The sequence below is a fragment of the Bos grunniens genome, chromosome 28 (assembly GCF_055505025.1).
Source record: "Bos grunniens cultivar Pamir isolate PY7600 chromosome 28, Bosgru_T2T1.0, whole genome shotgun sequence".
Lineage (NCBI taxonomy): Eukaryota > Metazoa > Chordata > Mammalia > Artiodactyla > Bovidae > Bos > Bos grunniens.
In genome coordinates, this window is record NC_141192.1 from 10,271,750 (window position 1) to 10,298,517 (window position 26,768).

At 52.0% G+C, this 26,768-nt stretch overlaps 3 protein-coding genes across 14 annotated transcripts in view; 1 reads left to right on the forward strand and 2 right to left on the reverse strand.

Moving 5' to 3' along the window:
- The window catches only part of SH2D4B (SH2 domain containing 4B), an 83,175-nt gene extending 76,349 nt beyond the window's left edge, over nucleotides 1-6,826 (reverse strand). For both annotated transcript variants that reach the window (XM_086381689.1, XM_086381688.1), the window contains exon 1: nucleotides 6,289-6,826. In XM_086381689.1, coding sequence (XP_086237815.1) covers nucleotides 6,289-6,486 — 198 coding nt within the window. In that variant the 5' untranslated portion in view covers nucleotides 6,487-6,826. The remainder of the gene's footprint in view (nucleotides 1-6,288) is intronic.
- Nucleotides 6,827-8,017: 1,191 nt separating this feature from the next.
- LOC147342817 (uncharacterized) lies at nucleotides 8,018-24,621 on the forward strand. Of its 3 annotated transcripts, XM_086381729.1 has the most exons (3): nucleotides 8,018-8,636; nucleotides 22,903-23,032; nucleotides 23,663-24,197. In XM_086381729.1, exons 1-3 carry the CDS (start codon nucleotides 8,128-8,130, stop codon nucleotides 23,711-23,713), a joined length of 690 nt encoding a protein of 229 aa, XP_086237855.1. In that variant the 5' UTR covers nucleotides 8,018-8,127; the 3' UTR covers nucleotides 23,714-24,197. The 3 variants fall into 3 exon arrangements, with proteins under 3 accessions (XP_086237855.1, XP_086237856.1, XP_086237854.1); XM_086381730.1 differs by lacking the exon at nucleotides 22,903-23,032 and having other exon boundaries at nucleotides 8,020-8,636; nucleotides 23,663-24,621; XM_086381728.1 differs by having other exon boundaries at nucleotides 8,021-8,636; nucleotides 22,903-24,191.
- The window catches only part of TSPAN14 (tetraspanin 14), a 57,661-nt gene continuing 55,246 nt past the window's right edge, over nucleotides 24,354-26,768 (reverse strand). For all 9 annotated transcript variants that reach the window (XR_015156718.1, XR_015156717.1, XM_086381693.1 and 6 more), the window contains one exon: nucleotides 24,354-25,969. Coding sequence is in view for 7 of the 9 variants with exons in the window: in XM_086381693.1 (XP_086237819.1) it covers nucleotides 25,898-25,969 (72 nt within the window). In the remaining 2 variants the exon portion in view is untranslated. The remainder of the gene's footprint in view (nucleotides 25,970-26,768) is intronic.

Here is a 26,768-nt window from a genome sequence, read left to right on the forward strand (position 1 = left end):
ACACTTTTCAGTCGACTCCCTTAAAAAAAAACACGGTAGTATCAAAGGAGGGGGAAAGAAAAGATACAAGGAAATGAACACTAGGCAGATGCGAAGGAAAAAAGCAGAGTCAGTCAACCTAAAAATCGAAGTCAAAACCCTAAAACAAGAAATGAGAAGGAAGGGCTTACCCAGCGTCCAGTGGTTAAGACTCCGCCTTCCAATGCAAGGGGTGTGGGTTTGACGTGGTCATGTATGAATGTGAGAGTTGGACTGTGAAGAAGGCTGAGCGCCGAAGATTTGATGCTTTTGAACTGTGGTGTTGGAGAAGACTCTTGAGAGTCCCTTGGACTGCAAGGAGATCCAACCAGTCCATTCTGAAGATCAGCCCTGGGATTTCTTTGGAAGGAATGATACTAAAGCTAAAACTCCAGTACTTTGGCCACCAGTTGACTCATTGGAAAAGACTCTGATGCTGGGAGGGATTGGGGGCAGGAGGAGAAGGGGACGACAGAGGATGAGATGGCTGGATGGCATCACTGACTCGATGGACGTGAGTCTCAGTGAACTCCGGGAGTTGGTGATAGACAGGGAGGCCTGGCGTGCTGCGATTCATGGGGTCGCAAAGAGTCGGACACGACTGAGCGACTGATCTCTGATCTGGTGAGCTAAGGTCCCACAAGGTATGCAGTACAGAGCAACCAACGTGGCTAGAAAAGAACACCTCTATGCAAAATTACAGCAACAACTGGTCACATCTTGCACCACATACAAAGATTAACTCAAATGGATCATAGACCCAAAATGTAAAGCCTAAAAGGAATTTTGAAAATAAAATGGTGAATTGTATGTTAAAAAAAAAAAAAAGAAATGAGAAGGAAATGAGTTGTAAGTACTAGTGAAAAGGTGACAGAATTCCCACCACTTGGCGGCTCGGGTGGTAAACGATCCACGGGCAATGGAGGAGACTGGGGTTCAGTCCCTCGGTGGGGAAGGTCCCTGGGGAAGTGAATGGCTACCCTCTCCAGTATTCTTGCCTGGAGAATTACAGGAACAGAGGAGCCTGATGGGCTACCGTCCACGGGGTCACAAAGAGTCAGATACGACCGAGTGACTAACACTTTTCATATATTACAGACTATAGTTCAGCTTCTACAATATATATCACGAAACACAAGTATACTGAGACTGTTAGACTTCTACTGAAGATTTTCAACGTCTAGGGGAGAGGTCACACTGCACAGCTCACACCGTGCGCGTGCGTGCTCAGTCGCTCAGTCGCTCAGTCATGTGCGCATGCGTGCTCCGTCGCTCAGTCATGTCCTACTGTGTGTGACCCCCACAGACTATAGCCCACCAGGCTCCTCTGTCCATGGGATTTCCTAGGCAAGAATCCTGGAATGGTTTGCCATTTCCTTCTCCAGGGGATCTTCCCAACCCAGGGATCAAGCCCATGTCTCCTGCGTGGCAGGCAGATTTATCACTGAGTCACCTGGGAATCCCACAACTCACAGCCTTCTACTCAAAAGAGAAATCCTTTAATACCTGTCTCCTCAGTCAAGCCCCTCTGACACACCAAGCACACCAGGGTCTCAGCTGCTCCCCGCCCACAGCTGGCCCCAACCACAATCCTCAGGTTTTCCTCACTTGCTAGGATGGACACGGCCCAGCCCCAGCCATGCTGACACGGCACATGCAGGCTAATGGAGGAGACAGACTGTACACAAGCAAACAGACGTGAGGGAAAAAGAAGACGATAACCTCCAAGGCAGATTCACAGGGACAGAAAGCAGGTCAGTGCTTGCCAGGGGCTGTGGGAGGGAAGGATGGGGAATGACCGAGTAATGGATATGGGCTTTCCTTCTGGGGTGATGTACATGACGCGGGTGGTGGTTGCACAATATTCTAAACGTCACTGAACTGCACACTTTAAAATGGTTAAAATAGTAACCTTTATGTTGTGTATGCTGCTGCTGCTGGTAAGTTGCGTCAGTCGTGTCCAACTCTGTGTGACCCCATAGACGGAAGCCCACCAAGCTTCCCCATCCCTGGGATTCTCCAGGCAAGAACACTGGAGTGGGTTGCCACTGCCTTCTCCAATGCATGAAAGTGAAAAGTGAAAGGAAAGTCGCTCAGTCGAGTCCCACTCTTAGCGACCCCATGGACTGCAGCCCACCAGGCTCCTCTATCCATGGGATTTTCCAGGCAAGAGTACTGGAGTGGGGTGCCATTGCCTTCTCTGTTATGTTGTGTATATTTTACCACACAAAAAAAGAAAAATGATACTTTCAGATGAGGTAAAGTGCTTTGAGGGAAGTCAGGCTGGATGTTATAATAAAGACAAGGGTGGGGCTCCTTAAGGGCAAAGAGTCAGTGAAGAGCTCAACATTTAACTGAGAAATGAACAGAGGGGAGAACCCAGGCTCATGAGGATTTGGGAAAAGAGCATTCCACGCAGAGGGACTCCAAAGAGGGAGAAACTGGGTTGGAGAATGGGTAGAGGCCCTCAAGAAGCATCTGTGTTCCTTTGAGTGGATGGAAGCCACTGGGGCAGGGAGGTCCCTGAGCTTAGTGTGTTGAAAGGGCACTTTGGCTACTCTGCAGAGAAAGGTCACAGGGCATGAGCCTGAGACAGGGGGACCACTGAGAAGATGGGTGCATTGGGAATGTCTGCAGGCTAGTACAGGTTCCCACGCCCGGAAAGGGAACACACTGAGGCTAGGAGGGTCTAGGCCCAGCAGGTGAGGTTGCCATGGTTACTGGAAGGTTCCCAGGAAACAGAGACAAGGTGGATGTCCAGGGAGAAAGACTGTGTCCCACAAGTTTCATTAGAGCATGGACCAGGCCCACCTGGGCACCAAGTCCAGGGCAGATGTGCAGTGGGAATGGCTGAGAGCTCAGACGGGATGCTGGATCGGGTGTCTCCCTCTAGCCCCAGGTCAGGGCTGCTTGTAGGAGTGGCATAGGATGGGAGGACAGAGAGAGGTGGGCCTAACAGGTGGGAGCTGCCTCTTGACCCTTGGGGAACGGAAGCAGTAGGGGCTGGACAGCCAGACCTACAGTCTCCCATAGGCCAGACTGAGGGGCAGGCACAAGGCTGGCTGGGTGGGTGAGAATAAGGCACTTCCGTGAGGCTGCAGGTCTGGCTTGCAGTGTGGCCAATGTCAGCCACATGAAAGGAGAGAGCAGGAAGGAGAGTGGGGGAAGAGGTCTGGACCCCAGGAAGAGGATGTCCAGACAGATAAGGAGATGGTCACGGAGAAACCAAATTAACACTGACAGGGACTGCCAATCATGGCCAGAACCAGCAAGACCAGGTGGAGAGGCTTCCTGGGTCACCGCAGCAGTAGGAACACATGTGTCCTGAATCCAGTGTTCCAGGTGACACACAGCTCCAGCCCCAAGAAAACCCAGAAAGGGCCAGGAGGTTGTGAAGGCTGCAAGAACCCACATCACATGTGAGGAGCTGCAGTCACCATCATGCTTGATGGCTGTGGCTTAAATCTAGCAGAATGTAATGTAACACGCCTTCCCAGAGTCTCAACAAACAACACAATTTTCCATCAGACATCAATTTTGCCAGAAACATGAAAAACTAGCAAATATGATGGGAAATGGGAAAACAACATAGGCTAAGGGTCTGTACCTTCTACAACAGGGCAGAACACCAGAAGCGTCTCAGCAAAGCACAAAGCTAAACCAAAAAGACACACCTGCATGATCAGGGGAGTGAGATGCCCCCAGCCATGACCATCCTCTTTCAGCCCAGCTCACTTCTGGGGACCCTCCCAGGACCAGAACAACCACCGAGTTTCTGTAAACCGGAATAATCCATATCACCAGTGTTCATCCCTACCCTCTGCAGGTGTAACTGGAAAGCTGAGACGTTCTCGGGGTCAGGATGCACCTTGCCCTGCCTGAGTCCTAGGGACAGCAAGGTCAGGCCTGCTAGGAGCTGAGAAGTGTCCTCAGAAGAGAGAGGGTGGGATGGAGTTCTCCAGGGACCAATGGGATTGGGGGATCAATAGGCAGGAGGAGGTTCGAGGTCATTCCAGGCTGACGGGAACTAAGCTGTGCTCAGGGATCCCAAGAGTCTGGCACGTACAACAGGGCGCAGCAGGCACTTCCTTCAGGACAGACTGGAGGGAGGGAGGCACCAGCTGGGAAGGAAGTGTCTGTGAAAGGAAGGAAAAGATCCAGCTGATAGAGCCTGTGCCCACACACCCTGCCCTGAGCCACCCCATGGCTGCTTCTTTCCCAAGCCTCACTCCTGACACTCCAGTTGGCATGCTCTCTTGGATCTGATCTGTTTACCCATGGATTCAAGAGCTGAAGCTCTGTCCAGTTCACCAAGATCAGAGCTTAGTGATGCTGGCTAAAGGTATGAATAAATGAACAAATGAATACACGCACAGATCATCCATTGAATAGAAGCACTGAGTTCAGAAGTGAATGAATAGAAAAACATCAGTCACTGGACCAAGATCAAAGTCACAGAACTCCATTCTTAGCAGCTAGGTGACTTTGGAGGATTGGGCTGTGGCTTCCTCATCTGAGACTGGGTCACAGGACTATGGGGGCAGTCAGTGAGGGCAAGCACATGGTGAATATTAAAGGTCTCAGACAGGTGGGATGTTTGTTGCAACCCTTTATCAAGATTCCAGGATGAGAAGCAGACAATGTGCACCCAGACCCATACTAAGAAGATCTTCAGCCTCTGGGGCTGAGCCTGCCCCCAGGGCTTCCCCAAGGTCTTCCCAGACAGCTCTGGGACTGCAGAAAAGAGCTGAGATCTGAGCGGGATTCTGACCTGGAATACACACACTCTTCCTCGTCTCCATTCTTTATAAATCAGAAAATTAACTATCTGGAAAAGAGTCTTCTGCACCAGAAACCCAAATGAGCTTAATGTATAATTTATGCATGAAAATGTAGATGTCAATGTGTGACAAATCGTAGTAAAAATATTTTTGTAGTTAAAGTTTTAGGCATCTGTCTTCCTCCCAGAAGAGTCACGGTATCGATGACATGCGGCCCCAGGGCTCTGGGCGGGTGGGGCAGGAAGGTGGCCTGTCTTTTTCACCAGCAGTGATGAAGCTGCCAGTGCAGTCCCAGCCTTGGCATGAGCCACAGGCAGCCAAGTCACAGCTTTGCCTCCCTGGGGTCCTACCACGTCTTGCTCAAAATGGGGATTTCATACTCTATGACAACTCTGTGTTAGACCCAAGGGTGGAAGACAGGATGGAGAATGATCTCACTCCCGGAGCTTTGAGTCCCCTGGGAGAGCCAGGCAAGCAGAGGATCAAAGACACTGACAGTGTGCCAAGTGCTAGGGCAGAGATGGGTCCAAGCAGTCACCAAGGAGCAAGTACTTCCTGTGCCAAGAGCATCCCCAAGAGACTGCAAGAGGCAGGAGTCTGTCAGGAGGACAAAGGCAGGAGAACATTCCTCAAGAGAAGAATCATGTGTGTAAAGAGAGAGGCTAGAGCAAGATGGCCAGATGGGTGCAGGTGCGGCCTGCAGAACATGGCAGGGGCTAATGGTGAGCCTGGAGTGAAGAGAGGGAGCCAGGTCACCCAGGGGCCTGTATGTCTATCGAGAGGCAGAACCTTATCCTAGACTGAAAACTTGCAAACTGATCAAGTCTACACCTCACTCTGGCCAACAGTATAGAGGCTAAGAGGAGGGCTGTTGTGGGCAGCCAATGAGAGAGAAGACAAACGGGTTTTGTGAATGGTAAAGTGCAGCACCCAAAGTGCCCTCCCCAGCAGGGTCTCGAGTACCGCACAACTCAGCAGCCTGCCTGCTTCAGATATGCCCTCGCTCACAGGCGCCCCAGTCCATAGCCGTGGCTGGCACATCACTGCATGGTAACTACCTGAAATGTGGGTGGAACCCTTGCTTCTCATCTGCAGTTGCTACCACCTTTGGGGCTGCTCACGCTTAATGCAGGTCCAGAGGCCCAGTGAGGCTCCAGCACAACCCAAAGCATCCTCTCACAGGACAGGGAGGAGGGGCACGGGGCACCGTGCTGGAGCCACTGAGCTGCACTCGCGAGGGAGGGAGGAACGGAGTGTGTTCGTTGCACCCTGCCCTCTGTCCATGCCATCAGGGTCCCCAGGCAGTCCTCTGTGCAGCCTTGGAGCCCTGCATAAAAGACAGACGCCCAGGCTAATGGGATAGGATGCTCACAGAACAAGGGTTTCAAGCCCCTGACCCTCATCACATCAGTACACATTTTAAAGAATGCAGCCTGATATTATCAACTTTTCCATCTCCCAGGAGGCCAGGGCTCAGGCCTTTGGTTACTCCCAGCCACCTACCTCGCTTGACCTTGGGGGGCCTGAGGCCCTCGACCTGGGCCAGGGCCTCCCAAGCCTCACGCTCCCTCCAGCGTCTCAGCTGCTCCTCGCGCATTTTGTAGAAGAGGATGTGCTTCTGCACATCGCTGAGCTCAGCGAGGAGCTCGGGGTCGATGTACATGTCATGCAGGATCTGCTGAAGCATGGCGGCGCCTGGGATGCGCACGCCAGCAGGACACCCCAGGCCACTCCTCACCCCGGGCTCCTCACGCCACAGCCACTCCCAGAGCCCCTTCTCCGTGCAGCATTGTCACTCTGCCACAGGTCCCAGCCGACGACGAACTCATCTCCTCTGCTCGGGACAGCAACAGGGATCAGGCAGCTGGAAGGAAAGAGGCAGCCAAGACCTGCAATGGCAATCCGGCGCCTGGAACAGTCTAGTCCTTCTGTTGGGTCCCCAAGAGGCTGGGTCGTGGCCTCCCCCGGGCTCTCAGATGATGGAAGAGTTAAAGCCTCCAGCTCTGCGGGCAATGCCCAGGCCTGGCCCTGCCTGGCCCAGCAGGTGTCGAGTGATCTGTTAGTGGAAGGTAACGATGACACCAGCTGTATCAATGACACTGCCCCAGCCAACCAGGAACTGATCTTTCCTCCAAAGGTAAGAGGAGGAGGAGGAGGCAGGTTTGCCAATGAATTCCATGTCTTTTGAGTCAACATCAAACAGGCCAGAGGAGCCAGCCAGGAGCTTCTAGGCTGCTGTCTTTCGCTTTAGTTGCTCCATCATTGCCAGTCTTTCTCTTTTCCAGGACGTTGGCCTACTAAGATAATGCTTCTAACACTCTGCCTTGGAGGAAAAGAGATCTGCCCTTCTTTCTGGCTTGCAGTTAAGGAAGAAAGCCAAATGGAATCAGTAGGGACACCCGAGGGGCTTGATCACAGGATTCAAGGACATGAAGGAGGCAGATATCCTCTCCCTTTCCCCTGGAATGGGCTGGCTCAGTCTGGGGTCAATTGTGGTCACTGCTGGTCCTTTTGTTGTTGTTGTTGTTGCAAGTATCTGGACATGATCACAAACAATACAAGTGTGTTTTCTCTGTGCTCTCCATGCCCTGAATGTGAAGCGCGCTGGACAGAGGGGGATGTTGCTTTCTGCTTGGAGGGAGCTCATCTGTCTTTGGCCATGAGGATGGATAGTGTTGCTCATGCAACAGATCCGAAGTTCACCCCAACAAGCACTCAGAGCTACTCCCAGCTGCCCCTGTGTTCAGACAAGGAAACAGGTTCAGAGAAGGTAAGAGACTTGTCTCTGGCTACCCACTCCATAGGCTGCCACCTGGGGACTTCATCTAATTTTCAAATTTGACATCCACTAGATACTATGAATATTTTGATGGTTTGCAGCCTGAGCAGGAGAAAACAGAGTTTGGCACTATGGCCTGGGATGGATGGTAACCTTCACATCCTCTTCCCTCCCCAAGAGGACTAAAAGTGGATCAGGCACCCCAGAGTGATGGAACCCAGGTGTGAGTGGGTGCTCATTATGCCCAGGGGGTCACAGGAAGTATGGAGGGCCAGGCTGCCCCACCCCCAGGTCTGGCTGGCCTGTCCCAGTAGGACCCAGACTATGGAGGCCCCACACACAGGCTCCTGCCATGCAGCGCTGTAGTTCTGGATGCCAGCCACCCTCTTCTCTCTCCTCCCCATTCAGGGAGGGCAGAGAGCGTGCACAATACAGGGCTGCTGGGACGGGCCGGTTGCCATCGGCAAGAGGTCTGGTCCTCTGGCCAGGGCGGTGATAGTGTCATCCTTGTGGGAGTGATATGTTTGAGAGAGGGTGGGTGGTAGCCAAATGGGAAGGACGACGCTAGCGCCCCGTTTTGTGTTCCAGCGGGCAAAGAGCTCCCTGGCTATCCCAGGTCAGTGGGGCAGGAGGCCGAGCGTGGAGCGCGGCCGGGGCGCGGGCTGGATCGGGTTTCCGGAAGGACGTGCTAGGGCCGGCGCGGGGGGGTGTTGCCTGGCCCCGCTCCCCGCTCCACCTCCGGCCTGGCTTCCGCCCGCCGGTCGCGGTCCCCGGGCGAGGGAGGCCGCTAGACTCGGCCTGGAGCGCCCCCTGACGGCCAATCGGAGTGGGCGCGCCTGCCCGTGGGAGAGCCAGAGGGAGAGCCAGCAGCTAGCACCGGCCAAGCGCGCCGGACGCCCCGGGATCTGCGCGCAGGTGGACCCCTTCCCGCCGCTGGCGCGCTGCGCCAGTACACGACTGCGGCCCAGAGCCCGGACGCCAGGGCGGCGGCAGCGCAGAGCAAAGGAGCCCGTGGCAGTTCCTGCCGAGATAGCGCCCAGCGACTGGAAACGAACCAGGTGAGGAGTCCCAGGGGTATTTATACATGGCCTTTTACCGCCTTCCAACTGGTTTTATTTTGTTTTCATTTTTCATCGGCTAATGTGATGTGTTTAACTTTGCATGCTAACGCAGTTCCCTCTGGGGGCAGGGTGCACGCAGGCAATGTTCTTACGAAAGTAACTGGAAACCACCCGAATGTCCCTCAGTGGGGTGGGGAGTGGCCTAATGAGGAACACTGACACTTGTCACAAAGAATGGAGTCTATATGTCTGCTTTGGCCGAGGAAAATGTCCAGCGCAGAAAAATGGAAAGGTGACAGAGTATTGTGCATGGTGCAATCCATTTTTAAAATTCTATGTTTGATTGTTTTCGTATAAACGAAGGAAGAATATGAAAGAAGACACACATGGTTCCTTGCTTTCTTGTTGGAAGGGGGAGGAAGCCCACTTTAGTCCGTTCTGTATTGTTTTATATAGTGAGTAAGATATAGAATTCCTATGAGTGAAATAAATATATTTGAGAAGTGCTGAAATGTGCCCCCAAGAAAACTGGCCTCTGGACACGGGACAGGACATGCACAGTCTTGCCCACACTGGCACCCACCCCCAAAGAGGGACATGCAGACAAAGCCAGACCTTCCTAGCAGGAAGGCTAGAACCTTGGCAGGGATAATCCTTCCTGTCACCAGAGGTTCCTAGGCTGCATAAGGGCTTGGAGACATTTCTCTGAGACAGAAGAGCAGGAGGTTGGGAGAAGTCAGCGGACTCTGGCCAAAGTCTCTGGGGGAGGTGATGAGGACTGCAGCAGCATGGCCCGTGGGGACCAAGGGCACAAGAGAGGGCATTTCCTTATCCCAGAGTTTCCTATCAGGCATCTGCTTACATCTAAAGTCATTTTAAAGTGTAGACCACGTCATTCCTCTACTTGAAACCCTGCAGTGGCTCCTGTTTCAGAGTCCAAGGCTTACAGAATCTGCCTCCTCCCAGCCACCCCTCCCACCTCCGCAAAGTCCCTGTTAACCACCACTCCCATTCTCACCTTTCCACAAATACACACTCCCTCCCTCATACTGGCTGTTCCCTCTGCCCAGGTCTCAGGTAGCTCCTTCAGCCCCTTCAAGTCTTTGCTCAAATTTTTAGCCCCTCTATATTCCCGATCCTTCCTTGGTTGCGTGTATGCTCAGTCGTGTCCGACTCTTTGTGACCCCATGGACTGTGGCCTACCAGGCTCCTCTGTCCATGAGATTTTCCAGTTAACAATACTGGAGTGGGTTGCCACTTCCTCCTCCAGGAGATCTTCCCAACCCAGAGATTGAACCAGTGTCTACTGCATCTCCTGCATTGCAGATGGAAACTTTACTGCTCAGCCACCGGGGAAGCCTCCCTTATTCTGCTCTATTTATTCCTGTATCACTTACTCTGTAAAAGACTATTTTACAGTTGGTTTGGTGTTGTCTCTCTCTCCCTACTTGTAACAAGCATCACAAGGGCAGGTGCTTTGCTGATCCCTGGTGCTGAGAGCTCTGCTGGGTGTGCAGCAGGTGCTGGATAAACACTGTAGCTGCTAGAAATGAGAATGGATGATGGAACATTCATGTGGGAATCGACCAGAGGCTGTGTAAACGCTGCAGAACAGGGCTCTGAGGAGATGCTATTGGAGATTCATACCTGGAAGTCGCGGGCAGATGGGCTAAGTCTCTGGGGCATTAGGTGGACTGGCCACTTGCCCTGGCTATCCCCCCAGGCCCTGACCACAGGGCTCCCTTAAAGGCAGGGTCAAGTCATGGTCAGAGAACCTCATCATCTTGACTTCAGGCAGCCCTGCTGCTGCTGCTGCCCTGAGCCCCACGTAAAGACGGACTGCGGGAAGGCCTTCCTTACATTCTCCTCCCACCTCCCTGGCACGCAGTCACTTGGGGAAACTGGTCCCAAGAGCACATTTAGGATCTTATCTGGTCTCTGTTTTGTGATCCAAAGGCTCAGTGACAGTCTAGAGGAATTTCTGCTTTGTTACCTGTTAAGCTCCCCTGAAAAATCATGGCCATAAAAATCAATAGTGTCCCTGTATGAGTGCAACAGCCACTTAAAAGACATCCAGTTCACAATAGGAACCAGATATGAAACACTGCGAATAAATTTAACAAACATTGTGTGGACCTATGTGAAAAAAAGTGAATATCCTCGCTGAGAGCACACTGAGGATTTAAGTTGGTATAATGGCACCCCACTCCAGTACTCTTGCCTGGAAAATCCCATGGGCAGAGGAGCCTGGTGGGCTGCTGTCTATGGGGTCGCACAGAGTCGGACACAACTGAAGTGACTTAGCAGCAGCAGCAGCAGCAGGGACACACTGCATTCACAATTGAAAAGCTGCAGTACCGTAACATGTTCAGTCCACCTCTGTATTAATTAGCCTTCAAGATGGTTCTCGATGATCCCGGACACCTGGTATCTGTGACTTTGGGTGGTCTCTCTCACACATACTAGGGTCATCTGTGTGATCAATAATAGCATGCACCAGAAGTGATCATCTGTCACTTCTGAGATTAGGTTATAAAAGATTTTTCTGCTTCCTCCTCGGGTTCTCTCCCTTCCTCTCTCTCTTTTCTTCTCTCTCTCTCAGCATTCACTCTGGGGACACCATGTTACAAAACCTACATGTCAAGGAACTGAAGTCTCCTGCCAACAGTTACGTGAGTGGCAGAGGATCTGGTCAGATAAGACTGCAGCCCCAGCCAACAGTTTCACTGCCACCTGACGAGAGATCCTGAGCTAGCATCCTCCAGCCAAGCTGGTCCTAGTTTCCTGACCCTCAGACAGGATGTAAGATGTATAAGTGCTATTTCAAGCTGCTGAACTTTGGGGTAATGTGTCATGCAGGGAAGCATAACTAATACAATCTCAAATAATTCATCCATTTCTAGAATTTCAAGCCAAACCTGAAATTTAACTGGTATGTGGGCAAGACACTTTGATACAGTGTTTCCCAAGTTAGCCAAATGAATGAACAGATGAGAACAGTCTAGAAAATACAGTGGAATGTTGAACTCTATACTGCCAGTATTCAGACTTCTAAAACAAACATTTCAGTTCTGACACACTCACAAAAAACCAGATAGATTGAAATAAGAAAGCCCAGTTGCCGTTGTTTAATCACTAAGCTGTGTCTGACTCTTTTGCAACCCCATGAACTGCAGCCCGCCAGGTTCTTCTGTCCATGGGGTTTTCCAGGCAGGAATACCAGACTGGGTTGCCATTTCCTTCTCCAGGGGATCCTCCCAACCCAGGGATCAAACCACTGTCTCCTGCATTGCAGGTGGATTCTTTACCACTGAGCCACCAGGGAAACCGGAGAAAGTCCATACTCAGATCCAAATACGTATGTAATTATTTAGAATGTGATCCAATTGACACTTAATAACGGGGTGAGGGAGAGGATGGATATTTATTCAATAATCAGAGCTGGGATAATTAGCTAGATCCTTGCCTGTTACCTGTGATTGTACCAGGATCGCCCTCAGTGGTCATGACCTTAGGGGTTCTGTGACATACAAAAGAATAACTACTGCATCATTAGTCATAATCGTGGGAAATTTCAAAATAACAGATGGATTCAATAAAAGGGGCTTAGATTAATAAATCATGGTGAGTCTATAGAATGAAATACTATACAGATATTAGAACTGACATTGAGCATATCTGTTGGCATAAATGTAATCGTGATATATTACTAGTGGGGAAAAGCATGTGTAGGATGCTCCCAGTCTAATGTATCAGGAAAAAGAGTATTTTAAACCCTAGTGCCTTCTAAAGAGAATAAACAGGTCCTAATAAAAGGAAAGGCCCAGGGTCTTCCCTAGTGCTCCAGCTGTTAAAACTTCATCTGCCCATGCAGGGGACATGGGTTTGATCCCTGGTCCAGAAACTAGGATCCCACATGCCGCAGGGCAGCTAAGCACGTGAGCCATAACTACTGAAGCGGACGTGCCTAGAGCCTGTGCTCTGCAACAAGAGAAGGCACCGCAGTGAGAAAGCCGAGCACCACAGCTAGAGAGCAGCTTCTGCTCTCCACAACTAGAGGAAGCGCCTGCACGCAACTCAAATCCAGCACGCACAAAAATAAATAAGTAAATCCAAAAAAAAAAAAAGGAACAACCCATGAACTTCTGGAAACCATGCTAGGTTTATATATGCACATTTGGGAGGCCAAGCTGTGGCGAGCTGAGTTGCTCCAGGACTGAAAACCAGGATCTCTGAGCCCAGAGGAGGCAGGGGAAGAAGCAAAGGGACGGCTGCACACCTGAGAAGGTGGACCACTCTGTCCCAGATCTTCATCAGAATGATTTAACTCACAAAACGCTTGCTGTGAGATTTATTTAAAAGAGGAAAAAAAAGTGAACTTTAATTCTGCCAGGACAGAGGAGGGACAAAAAGGAACCATTAAGGGACATAGTAGTGGGAGGCCTGTGGGCCCGAGTGCCAGGTATTAGCAGAGTTCATGAGGAGGGCTTGGGGCTTTCCCCACCATGGAATTGCTGGGGTCAGAGTACAGGGTGGAGTACAGGTTGAGGACACCAATGCTGATGTTAAATAAAAAGCACAGACACACACATTTGTGATTCTAGCTTCAGAGCCCAGGGTTGCAGCCAGCCAGACCTGACCTTCCAGTGGCTCAGAGCTTAAGTAATCAGGTCTCTGCACAAGGCTTTGATCAGCATTCAGTGGGTGCGGTAAGTTATGTCAGAGCCACATGGCCAGGCTCACAGTAGGTGGCAGTGGGAGTTGTTTCCTGCTCCTTAATATGGGACTGAGTTCCTCACTAACTTGGTGAATCAACATACTAGGTGGGGCTGGTGGGTGTTGGGAGCTAATTCTATGTCCCCAGACTCCTTCTGGTTTACAGGAAAAGTCCTGAGTTCTCCACAGGTGTGTTTCCTGAACCTGGGACCGATACGCAAAACAAGGAGAAATCAGCTGATTTTCTACTACAGTTTGAACTTGTGGCTGCAGCACTTGGGGAGTCTGGGAACGGGCCAGCGTTCCAAGAGGCGGAGACACTGATGGAGAGAAAACACGGGGCAGTGTGAAGTCTGGTCCTGTCCCCATGCCCCATGCCTCTCTGAGAGTACCCCACCCTCCTCCCTGTTATCACAGTCCCCTTCTGCTTCACCTCCTCTCCGTTAAGGTCATCACGACCCGTGTGTTACTTGGCTAGTCCTGCATTTGTCTTACCAAGGATGCCGCAGGGGTGAACTGGACATGACACTAAGGACCTCGGCCAGACCCTCTCTAAGGGCCGTTTCTGATGGCCCATTTCCCACTGGAGGTCCCTCCTCGGCTCCGCTCTCTCTTTGACGGCAGCCATCCCCCCTTCCTGCTGCCCAGCCCCCCTTTCATCACCTCCCCCAGGAAACCAGTGACACAGCAAAAAAAAAAGGTGGTTTCCAGAGATGGTCCTTGGCTCACCGGATGCCGAGTCCTTTGGGCTGCACACCGCTCGTACAGCAGGGAGCTCTGGGTCCTCAGGTGGAGGGAGTATTGAGCGGGCTGCCCCCTCTCCATCACAGACAGACAGCCTACGCTCATCTGCATCCCCCTCCCTAAACCTCTCCAGGAGCCCTGGTCCTGCTAATTGGAAAACGCTTGACTCCATCCGAATCCCCCTGGAACCAGGCCACTCAGCACAAGTATAACAGATTGACTGTGTCAGCCCAGGACTGATTCTTATTAACTCAAAGGGCAGGAGGCGACTCTGAGACCGCAGATGGCAAACAGGCTTGTGCTATGGGCAGCCGCCCACACAGACCTCCCCAGGTCCCCTGGCACCTACTAAAGACCATGCATCAGCCAGGCCTGCCTGCTGCCTCTCTCAGCTGCAGAGTCACCTCCAAACCACAGGCCTGGCCCCACCAGGCCCCTAGGCCATCCCGCCCAGTGGAGAGGAGCAGCAGTGCCCTCACCCTATAAGCACCTGAGAACTCCAGGGAGCCCTGGGCTCCCATCCGGGCCTGGAAGAGCGAGCTGAGATCACTGCCAATACTTCCTGCATGCCCACCATGAAGCCACAGGCACTGTGCTAAGGCCTTTCTTCTCCTAACTTCTTTAATTTTCAGAATAAGATTATGAGGCAGACAGTTTTATTATTCCAAGGCCAATTTTGTTGTCAAAGTCGACAGCTGCTAATGATCCAGGACCTAAACCTAAGTCTTAGTGAGCCCTAACAGGTTCCTGCCCTTCCATCCTCCACCTCCACCCTCTGGGGTCTTGTTCTGAGCCAAACAGTCCTTCTGGGGCCATGCAGTGGTGTCTCACCTCCCCAGTGGTCACCCCTGGTGGGTATGGACAAGAGTACGTGTGCCTCCTGCTCCCCGCCACCATCTGCCCACAAACCACATCTGTCCCTGTGGGATCCCACATACTATTCAGCTTGAAGAGGTGCCTGCTACCTCCAGGCTGCTTTTCAGAGCAGTGAGAAGGCTGAGCAGAGGCTGTGAGCTAGGCAAACAACCCCCCACAGGCTGGGTTCTCAGTTCCCTACAAAGGGGGATTCCAGCCCCAATCCTCACTTCCCCAAGCTGTGGGACTTAGGGTAAAGTCGGCTGGTGTCCTTCAATATCTAGCCTCGCCTCTTCTTCCTGGGCGTACAGAGAGACCTTGAGCTGGCAGCCTGACGTGGCTTCAGATGATGGAACATGGGCACGAGTGATGTGCAAGCATCCAGGCCTCTTTCCTAAGATTCTCCCTCACTGGGTCCTCACCCTCTTCCCTGCTCCAGCCACCAGCTGACTAGACTGCTGCTGCTACTGCTAAGTCACTTCAGTCGTGTCCGACTCTGTGTGACCCCATAGACAGCAGCCCACCAGGCTCCCCCTGTCCCTGGGATTCTCCAGGCTAGAACACTGCAGTGGGTTTCCATTTCCTTCTCCAATGCATGAAAGTGAAAATTGAAAGTGAAGTCGCTCAGTCGTGTCCGACCCTCAGCGACTGACCCCATGGACTGCAGCCTTCCAGGCTCCTCCGTCCATGGAATTTTCCAGGCAGGAGTACTGGAAGGGGGTGCCATTGCCTTCTCCAATCCTGACTCTAATGCAGTGGTCTTCTAACTTGAACCTGTGTTAGAATCACCAAGTGAAAGTGAAAGTGTTAGTTGCTCAGTCATGTCCAACTCTTTGCAACGCCCTGTCCATGGATTTCTCCAGGCAAAAATACTGGAGTGGGTAGCCATTCCCTTTTCCAGGGGATCTTCCTGACTCAGGAATCTAACCTGGGTCTCCTGCATTGCAGGCAGATTCTTTACCGTCTGAGTCATCAGGGAAGCCCCAGAATCACCAAAGGGCTGGTTACAACGGTGACGGCTGAGCTCTATTCCTGAGTTTCTGTTACCACAGGCCCAGAGTGGGACCACAGAATTTGCATGTTTAACGAGTTCCCAAGTGATACCACAGCTGCTGGTCTAGGAGGTCACACATAGAGAATCATCGCACTGTTGCTGAAGCTGCAGTGTTATAATCAGTATCCCCACTTTACAGAGGAAATGGTCCCCAGTTCTGTCTGTTTCACTGGCACTGTGCTGCCTCCACACTAGACCACATCAGTGTGTGGCCCCCACATCGGCCCCTTCTATGTACACTGATTGTGTCCTGTGAGTTGGTGTCTTCAGACAGGGTGAGAACAGTCCTTGTAGTGGACATCCTGGGCTATAAACCCAGTTCTGCTACTCAACATGCGTGGCACCCGTGTGTTAAGCTTCCTCTAATGTCAAACATACCTCACCTGCCCAGCAGTGTTGCCCAAAGTAGGTTTTTTAATGAGGCTATCTGACTGTTGCCCTTGAGCAGCAGATACTTGGAACAGAAGGAACGAATATTGGTCCTAGATGAGCCCATTCCAGCCTCACTCCTGAGAACCACGTGGACGTTCACCAGTATTGCTGCCTCCAAGGCCAGTGACTGACACTTGTCCCCGTACAGTTTGGGGATCGAGGAAGGTGCAGGGTGGAATATAGAAAGAGAAAACAAAAACACAGTCGAAAACTTTTAATGCACACCTTGGCCAGGCGTAAGAATTGTGTTGCCCGGAGGAAGGAGGGGAGTTCACCAGCCAGGGACTGGGCCCCCACACCCCAGTTTCTTAGAACATCCTTACAGATTCTCTTTTATATGAGAATCCTGCAAAGACCCCCCCACCCCCTGCAGCTTCCAAGAATTGTTTTAAGATCCGCAGAGAGGGGAGGAAAGCTCACTTCAAAATGCAGTTATGCTTGGAAAGAGATTCAGATACACGTGAGATGTCTAACTTTTAGAAGAGGTGACCGGATGTTCTGTTGACTGGAGGAGCCAATTTCATCCTCAGGGCCCTGGTGATCCCACACTCCTGGATCATCCCTCCAGGAGCCCTCAAATCCAGGCTGTGGCCTGGATTTAGCTAACGGGCAATAGTCCCCTCAGCTTAGATGGGCGAAACTGGAAGGGTAATGGGATATGATTGAGATTTACAATTGGAGGAACGAAGACAAATCCTACACGTCTGCAGGAGCGGGTGACCCCGTGGGTCTAAAGCAGCTTTGCTGACAGTGGGCTCTCTGGGCAGCAGACCTGAGCCATCCAGTCCCCACTGAGAAGGCAGCCAGTGCCCTTAGGACCCCTCTGATAGTGGCTGACCCTGACCAAGGGCACCTGGGAGACACCCTCATCCCCCGGCTCCACTTCACAGTGAGAAGTTGGCTCCTTTGGACTCCCTGAATGGGTCCTATTTTTTTTAAAAGTGAGCTCTGCCAGAGTAACAAGAAGTGGAAGGAAATTTGGAATAAGCAAGAGATTGTGGGTGGAAAACTCTGCATGGTTTAGAGAACAGCCTTCAGTTACCTGATCCTGATTCTCAAATGTCATTGCCTTTGAGCTGTTTTACAACTCTTTAAGTTGTAGTTAATGCAAAATACTTCTTGTCTATGGACATGCATATAGTATATTTGCATGATCCTTCAGGAAAGGGGAATGACCATTGACCCTTTCCCCATGAAAAAAAGCCAGTCTCAACATTTGCTTTACTCTTTTTAGATTTATAGTCCACTGCAATTTCTCCTTTGAACTGCTTGTTAATCTTGCCAGATCCATTGTTTAATTAATGAGTTAAATCTTTCGCATGTGCTTAACATGTAGATGAGTGATGCCGCATTTTTGAAAAATAATCTGACAAAATACACAGGAAAGAGAGCCTCTCAGGGATGAGAAGAGTTGCCATGCAGTGCAAACCTCCCCGGCAGCCCCATCCATATCACCCCCAACAGGAGGTGTCCAGCCTGGGTTTGCCTACGTCTAGCAACAGGGTGCTCAGTCCCTCCCAGAGGTCAGTTCTCCACATGTATGATCATAGCTGTGCTGACTTTTAAAAGTAGAACAAAGCAAGAACAGATCTAAAACTAAAAAGAAAACACAGCCCTCCTCCCAGCCCCAGCTGATAATGACTGCTTGGACCCCCCAAATCACCTACAAACAAAGCTTGCAACCCCGGGCTCCCTGCGAAGGCACAGTAAGGCTGAAATGGCTCGGCGGTGAGGGCTAGGAGAGAGGGGATGATGTGACCCAGAAGAAGGTGCCGCCATGAGGTGGAGCCCGAAGGTGAGACTGCTGGGCTCATGTGCCTTAGAACAGTCTTAAGACACTGTTAACCAGCTGCCCTCCTGACCTTAGGGCTATAAATAAAATCCGAAAGGTCTTGGAAATGAAGATTTCCTCCTGGGGACCTGGGCTGGTACAGCAGGACTTCCAGCACCTGTAGTGCATGCGTGCACATACACACGTATATACACCCACATGCACGTGTGCCTCCAGAACTGCATGCACATGTCTTACACACATACACGCACATGCCTCCAGGACTGCATGTGTGTCTCACACACACACACATGCCTCCAGGACTGCATGCGTGTCTTACACACGTACATGAGTGCCTCCAGTCCTGCTGTGGCCATCCTGCATCAGGGTTGGACACACTCGCTCGTCAAGGTGGGAGGTGCACGGACCACCTCCTGGCCTTGGCTTCAGGCCTGCTCCAGGCCCCTCCGCTGGACTCAGCCCCTCACTCTGAGGCCTAGGGTGAGTCCCAGCACTCCTCTCATCTCTGTTCTCCCTGCCTGGAATGGAACCAAATATGGTCTCCAACCATAGGAGCCTTCCCATCCCATCCAAACACATCATCCTGCTAGTTTCAGAGCATCTATTCAGGTTCTTCTTTCTCGTCCAAGCTCCTTTAACCCAGGCTCCTTCCCCAGTCTCCCCCAGATCATCCCTTCAGGAGCTCTTGAAGGCAGGCTGTGGCCCTCTGCTGGCCCCCTTGGCCCGAGAGGAACACTGCTTCCTCTGGGGGCTTCAGGAGCTACGTCTCAGGCTGTGTTGGTTTCTGGCAGGATCCACACTCCCGGCAAGAAGAAACCCATCTTCTGCCTCCCCACCACCATGACATAGAAAGCAAACAGACCCTGAACCTCAAATACCGGCTGAGCCCCCAACAGACCTAAGCCTTGTTCCTAAAAGGAGCAAGCCTTTCCTGTGCGCTGGAGATCCAGGGCCGCCCTGAGGTTGCCAGGGAGGGAGCTGCAGAGCTGGATCCCAGCTCTGGCTGGGAGCTTGAGCTGTGTTTCCCATAACCCAGGCAGCTGAGCCTGGTGGGGACTGGTAGTTAGATAGAATTCAATAATTGCATTAGCAGTAGTTGTGAGGGGTGCCTACTAAGTAATCCATCTAAACCTATGTTAAAATGCTTAGATGAGCCACCTCATCTCATTTAAACCTTGAAACAACCTCATGTTGGAGGTGTGTTTCACAAAAAACACCCAAAGTGGTTAAAAAACTTTCCAAAGGCTACAGGCTAGTGAGCAGTAGGTGGCTGGGCAGCTGATAGCACCTTTCAAGTTTACCTTGCTGTCTCTCCTCTACACAAACTCATCAGATTCTCCCAGAAACCTTGTGAAATCAAGACCTCAAATTATTTCCACCTGAGAAATGAAGAAACTGAGGCAGTGAGGTATTTGCTTAGGGTGTTTGTTTTCAAGCCCGAGCTCCTGCACAAGCCTTAATCTAGAGCAGAGAGCCTGGTACTGCAAAGGATCAATGGCAACCCCACTCAGTCTCCACGGGAATACACCCTCACAGAGCCAAGACCGCCCCCGCTTCCCCACCTACCCTGGGTTCACTGTCTAGTTTTGCCTCTGGCACATAGCTGCCTGTCTGGGGAAGTGGCCAAACCAATAGGCTGAGCTCATCAGGGTGATCTGCCCTTCTCCAGGAGGGGGTCGACCCAGCAGTCAGGCAGTGAGCCATCTGGACCCCAAAGCCCCATTGCAGGCTTGTCTGCCGGGCTCTGCAGCTCCCTCCCTGGCAACCTCAGAGCAGCCCTGGATCTCCAGCGCACATGTCCTCATTTGTACACAAGGATGCCATTCAAACCACTCCTTTCTCACAGGACCAGCTGTCTCCGAAGGCAAAGGTGGATTGCAGGGCCACCTTGCTCAGCCTCCCTGTGGAAGCTGTGCTGTCGCAGGTCACAGGCTCCTGGAGGACACGTCACCCATCCCCTGCCCACCACCCCTCACCCCAGAACTAGCCCGTACATCCCAGGTGCTCAGGCCACCCTTACCACTCAACAGCCTGGCAGCACAGGAACACTCCAGCCCTGAGTAGCTGCTCATTATGATGGCAGCCCACCTCCCTGGAGAATTTCTTTAAAATGTTTTCCTTACAAAAACCTTCTTGGAAGTAATTCTAATAATAAGATATAGTGGGGTTCTTAATAGCCCTTGTAAGAACAAAACACCCTGTAACCAAAATGTTCATCCACAGGAGTGTAATAGGGGTGATTGGCAGCCTTTCCCATGTCCGTCTCTTCTACAGGAGTCTGGTTCCCCCACCACGGCATTTCAGTGGGATGAACACACACAGGGGGCTGCTGGGGGGATCCCCTAAATGGCTTTACCACCATGCCGTCCTCTTCAGCGGCTCCAGGTGGTTCATGGTGGGGTCTTCCCTCCCTCTGCCTTGGGTGATGAGAACACCGTGACAGGTGGAGCAGACAGGAAAGGAAACCAGATCCTCAGTGCTGGCATCACTGAGTCACTCAGATCAAACCCTGAAACTCACCCCACCTCTGGACTTTCCAGGTTCAGGAGCCAAAAACCTCCCTTCATTGTTTCGGTCAGTTTGAACTGGGTTTTCTTTTACCTGTGACTGTGAACACAATCCCCATTCTAAAACTAGGTTCATTCACTCATGACAGTCCTTCAGTGGACTGTGATAATGCATTGTGGATGGGTATTTGGCCGCGGAGAAATATTTCTGAGATATAGTTAAGTAGAATTAATTGCAAAACACAATTCTCGTTTGTGTGGAAAAGATACTTGAATATGCATGCACATTTCCGAGGAGGGTACTTTGTGGTGGATGTCACTGGGGAACAGAACATGTACTTGTTACTTTATACTCTGTGCCTGGACTGTCTCGACTTATACTGAAAAAAGAGAGAAAGATTAGTTTAAAAGTCACTTGAGGTGATAGAGTCTTAGGTGATAATTTAATTTGGTAGTTATTAAACCATGCTTTTGAAGCCACTGCTGGCATACAAAATGCAGAGCATGGCAAGAAAACTGAGGAAGAGAGAACTCTCCCAGACCTTTGTGAGGCAGACTTCCTCCTTCTCCAAAGCTGGAATCTCTAAAACTGGCAAGTTCACCAGAACAGTATCCATTTGAATCCCAAAGTTGTATCACAGTCGCCGTATTATAGTGCCCATGTCGGCTTGTCCTGAGGTGCCCTGGAGACCCTAAAAGGGTTCTGAGAATGAGTATATCTTTACTGTAGTCTTTGAGGGCTTCCCTGGTGGCTCAGATGTTAAAGAATCCACCTGCAATGCAGGAGACCTGGGTTTGATCCCTGGTTTGGGAAGATCCCCTGGAGAAGAGAATGGCTACCCACTCCAGTATTCTTGCCTGGAGAATCCCACAGACAGAGGATCCTGGTGGGCTACAATCCATAGGGCTGCAAAGAGTCAGACAGAATTGAGCGACTAACACTTGGGTTTCCCTGGTGGCTCAGATTGGAAAGAATCTGCCTGCAATGCAGGAGACCTGGGTTTGAGGAGGATAAAGCAGGTCTTGCTGAGTTTACAGGAGCTAAAAGTGTACAGTTCTCTGCATCTCTGGAGAGAGCACCCAGATGAAGGAGAACGGTGCTGCAGGAGGCCCAGTCTTCCCTGGAAGGCTGGGCAGCATCCTCTTGGATGGCAGGCGAGCACATGCCAGGGCCTGTACCAAGGTGGGTCCCTGGGGACAGGTTACCACAGTTTGGGGACAGACAGCCTACAAACCCTGTGGATGAGCCTGGAGCTAGAAAACACCCACCCAAGGTCATACAGCCACTCCACTCACCCAGACAGCTGAGGGCACTGGACCCAGAGGTGACCTGGCTGAGCTCCGGACACCTGGGCAGAAGGATGTCCTGGGACCACTGCAATATCTCCTCCCCTTTTTTGCAGTCCACACTCTGAGCTTGCCAGCCAAGAGGCAATTGGGTGGTCCCCACTGCCGAGACTCACTCCTTCCTCTGCTGGCTCTGACCCAGCCTCCTGTTCTGAGGAGCTCTCTCCCTCTGTGTCCCTGAGATTGCAATGGCCTACACTCCCAGACATGCCCATTACTGCCCAAGTAGTATCTCTGGGAGAGAAAGCTATGCCTGATTTCTCACTGCCCACTAGGCTTGCTCTGGTCATGGAGGGGAGTGAGGCTGCTGCTCATGAAGGTAAGTAAGCTACCCAGACGGCAGCTCTGGTCATGAAAGGGAGTGAGCCTGCGGCTCAAAACCAGGGCCTCTAGCCCAGGGTGGGACAGAGGTCCTTTGGGATGATGTCATGCTCTCCCAAAGGCCCCCCAAACTCAACCAGGCACCCAGATCCAGGTACAGAGCTAGGGATCTTCACTGACTTTCTCCGGATGGTTGTCAACCTGCCACAGAGCTCAGTAACTGGATCCTCCTCAGGAAAGTGATCCTTCTCACAGCCTTGCCCTTGGTGCTGGTTTTCCTCAGCAGGCACCAATCAGTGGTTCAGAAGCAAGGTTCACAGGCACCAAATCTCCTTCAGGGGCAAGGCTCCCAGAGTTTCAATCCACCTCTTCCAAATCTCCACTGGTAACTTACCTTTCTTGTGTTTTGGACACAAAAATGGTTCCTCCAGAGCTGATCTGGGGACTGAATCAGCTTTTAACTGTTAGGTACTCTGAGTACTTCCTTTGTTCCAGGAAGTTCTGGATCCATTCATTTTTCTTGTTATTCATGTGGGGAAACCTAGTCCAGCCCAGCACCAGCACAGACGGCTTTCCTGCCCCACCCGCAGCCCTGCCCTGGGGTCAAAGGAGCCCAAGGAGACTGGTGCGTGCACAGGTGCAGCGAGAGGTGGGACAAGGGTGGGCAGGAGGGGGCCAGGCACCTGGGAGCTTGGGCAGCAGAAGCAGAGGACTTTGAGGATGGGGTGGTCTGGGGCTTCAGGAGCCACAGGGAACAAGAGAGAGGCACTGAGTCTGGTGACTGGGCTGAGCGGCTTCCAGGCGAGTGAGAAAAGCAGTGGGTAGTGGCGGGAGGTGGACAGTGCCAGACAAGCAGCTTCCTGGGAAGGAAAGCTGGAGCAGGGCAGCACAGAGCTGGGTAGGCAAGCTTTCTGGGAGGTGGGTATGTGGGATGGGACAAGAAGGAGAGCAACTGGGAAAAATAATAGCATGGCAGTTCCAGGAGGAGGAGGTGGACAGGAGTCACAGGAAGGATAAGCAAAGACCCTGAAACTTTCAAGCAAGAGTGTATGGGGTGGGGGGGAGGTGGGGCAGGAGGGGACGTGCAGAGGCACAGGCTGGCCTATGTGGTCTGAGAGGACAGGGAGTGGCTGGAGGCTCAGGGGAGGCTGGGCAGGGCGTGACCAGGAGGCTGCACTGTGGCTCTGCAGAGAGTCCAGAGCGTTGGAGATGCCATGTCAGCACTTCTTAGCCTGCATTTCTCTTCTACCCTCAGCACAACTCAGAGTCAGAAGAGATGGCTGAAAGTGGTCAGCAAGTTCTGTAAAATAAGAAACAAACCCAACTCTAAAAAGTCACAGGTAGGTAGACTTCACCCTGAACTGGGCTGGGACCTGTAAAGATATTTACAAGGGGTCACCAGGTCCACCTGAATAGACGGAACGGCAGAGCTGTCGAGGAGCAGCTGCGGTGCACACACACCAGCAGGGAGAGCCTGCGGACACTGACTCCCCCAGGGCGGGCTGGATCAGACATACTGGTGAGGCAGGCACAGCCGCTAACCCTCTCCACACGTGGGCCAGCAGGTCTGGGGCACACAGCTCACGCAGTCTCAGATTCCAGCCCAGTGTTCCCAGGCTCTTTTGCTTGGACCTTACCACCTGGGGCTATATGCTTATGACCTAAAATAACATTGCCTCTGGGCCTACAGAGTCAAAGTCCCTGTGCTTACAGCTGAGCAAGCCAGCTTGCTGTATCGTAACCTCCAATCACTGAAAGTGGCACATGGAATCTAAAAAAAAAAAAAAAAATCACCTGATGAAATTTATTTCAGATTGTGTCAACTGGCTACCTTCCTGTGGTGCTTACACCCAATCCCACTGGTTCCCTTGGCAACCAAGTTTACCACTGAGGTGCTTAATGCCATCTTGCTATGACCCCAAACAAAAACAATCAAAGCAACAGCATTAATATAAAGATATATTCCATAAAAGAGTTTGGCAGTCAAAGAAAAGCATCACACTTCCTAAAAACACAAGCATTCTTCTTCCTCTAGTCTACAGAGAAAACTGTAAAAAACAACAAAACCAACGTCATCAACAAACACCGGCATGTACACTTCGGCAAGTGAGTGAAGGTAGCGCTCATTCCTGAACGAGGAGGACAGAACTGGCAGAACAAGATCCAGAGAGGCGTTAGAGTGTAGCCCAGCCAAAGCGGCACAGACATCCCAGCTTCCCCCGGGAAGTTATTCAGGACATCAGACAGACTTCATTTCCAAAAGCAGGCCCCCAATAAACCCTGACACAAAGGGTGGACACAATGACCACAGATATCCCCTTCAGGGGTTGGAGGGTCACCACGAAAGTCTTCAACGAAATATACGAGCCTCTATCCAGCTACAGGCTGGGGTCCATGGCTCAGCCCAGGGGCTGGCTACAGGGCTTCTCTGTCCAAGGAGAGGCAAAAAAAATGCCAGGCCGGCCAGCCGGCCCTTTGCATGCAGCCTGGAGAGGAGCCCTGGCCAAAGGTCTCCGGCTGGCTGTCTCTGGCTAGGGTTCCCTGGCTTTGCGGTAGAGCAGGGTCAGGATTCAAGTTCCGGGTAACAGTTTCAGTAGCACCAAGACCAGAAGACAGTGAGGCCAAGTGGGGAGGGGAGTGACGGTATGCGTGTCAGGGGCACGTAGACAAAGGGGGAGTGTGTGAGTGCAGCTAGGTGATGAGGGATGATAAGGAGAAGCTGATGGAGTTGGTTTGAGAGAGACTCAAGGGAACTGAAAGGGATGGCGTCAGTCCCAGACACCGCGTAAGGCTGTTGAGAGGAGAATGCCAGAGGAAATGAAGACGTGGTGTGAGAACATTCTTACCCCTATAAATAAACTATTTACACACTTTAGGAAAAGGAGAGCTGACGCTCAAGAGGAAAGCCACGCCCACCGCCACCCCCCCCCCCCGCCCCCCGTGCCATCAGGGCATAATGCTGTTAGGCTGGAGCAGTTCCCGTCCTGGGGGGCTGGAGGGGACAGGGGACGAGGCACTCCCGTGGCACCAGCCACGTGCTGGCTCAGGCTTACTTCACTTGGATGTGGCTGAGGATCCCCGCCCACACCCCCAATGTGTGCAGACACCGCAGGCCCCGCTGGCACTCGGAGGTCCACAGAAGATGGGGCTGCCCCTGAGGCCAGCACCAACCACATGTGCGATGGAGGCCAGGGTGCAGCCACCAGAGCAGTCGGTCCCTCAGTCACTTCCCCCACTTAAAGACGGAGCCTCTGACTCTGGGCGGACCCCCGTGGGGGTGTCAGTCACAAGTCTCTGCGGGTTACAGGGGGCCCCTCAGTCTTCAGCACCGGCAAGCAGAAACACAGGTCACATCACGCGGATGCCGAAGGCGGGGTGCCGGCTCTGGCCAGGTGCTTCTGCTTCTCTCCCTGTGGACATGAAGCTAATGCTGGAGAAGGGCTGCTGCCTCCACGGTGTGGCTCAGCTCCGCTTGCCTGCCTCTGGCTCCTCAGAAGTGGTGGCCTGCCTTCACCGCCTCAATGTCTGAGATCAGGGTCCTCGCCAGGAAGATGCCAAATATCTGGAAACAAAGGGCAGCAGAGGCAGCGGCCATCAGCATCGGGGCCCAGAGGGCATGCTGGAGAGGGTACCCCCCACTGCCCATCACCCCCACACCTGCCCGCAGAGACTGAGGACAGAAAGCAGCAACCGGGCACACACCAAAGGAGACCAACCCACAGTTAAGACAGAGGAGCCTGGGGTCTGCTTTGCCATGTCCCAAGAGCCTGGAAGGGGCAAACTGCAGCACCACAGAAGCACAAGGGATGCTCTGGCCTGCCTGCAACATGACCCTGCATGTCCCAGACCGCAAACCACAACACGCTTTGTGTGCTGGGTGAAACTGGAAATGACAGGGTCAGTGACTGGTTCTGATTCCCAAAATAACAAATCTTGAACATTTCCCATAAACCTGGATTCTACAATAAATACGCCCTGGCCTGTGCTGATGTCTGAAGCTACACTCTGACCTCAGTGGCTGGGATAACCGTGTGGGAAGAATGATGTTTTTCTACCAAGAACAGACTAATGTGAACTCGGTGACCTGAGGAAATTGGCTTTTTCCCCAGTTTTAAGTTCTTGTTGTGGTTGGTATTTGATGAGCCACTCCTTCTTAAGTCTGAGTTCTTGCCTGCTTTGCAAGTAAGTTTTTTTGTTTCCTTTTCCCGTTGCGTCTGTCTCTCGGCTTTCCTCTGAGATCAACCAGCCACGGAGCAAAGGAGGGAAAAGGGCATGGACAGCTGGTGACCCCGAGTCCACGTCAGTGACCCTCCTTCCAGGAAAGGTCAGAGCTGTACATTTTCTAAACGGTGTGTTTTTCC

Excerpts from the sequence above, each read along its gene's own strand:
- LOC147342817 (XM_086381728.1), top strand. The coding sequence starts at position 8,128 with ATGGGAAGGACGACGCTAGCGCCCCGTTTTGTGTTCCAGCGGGCAAAG. Across the intron at positions 8,637-22,902 it reads AGCGACTGGAAACGAACCAG|GAAGTTCTGGATCCATTCAT; the intron begins GTGAGGAGTCCC and ends CCTTTGTTCCAG.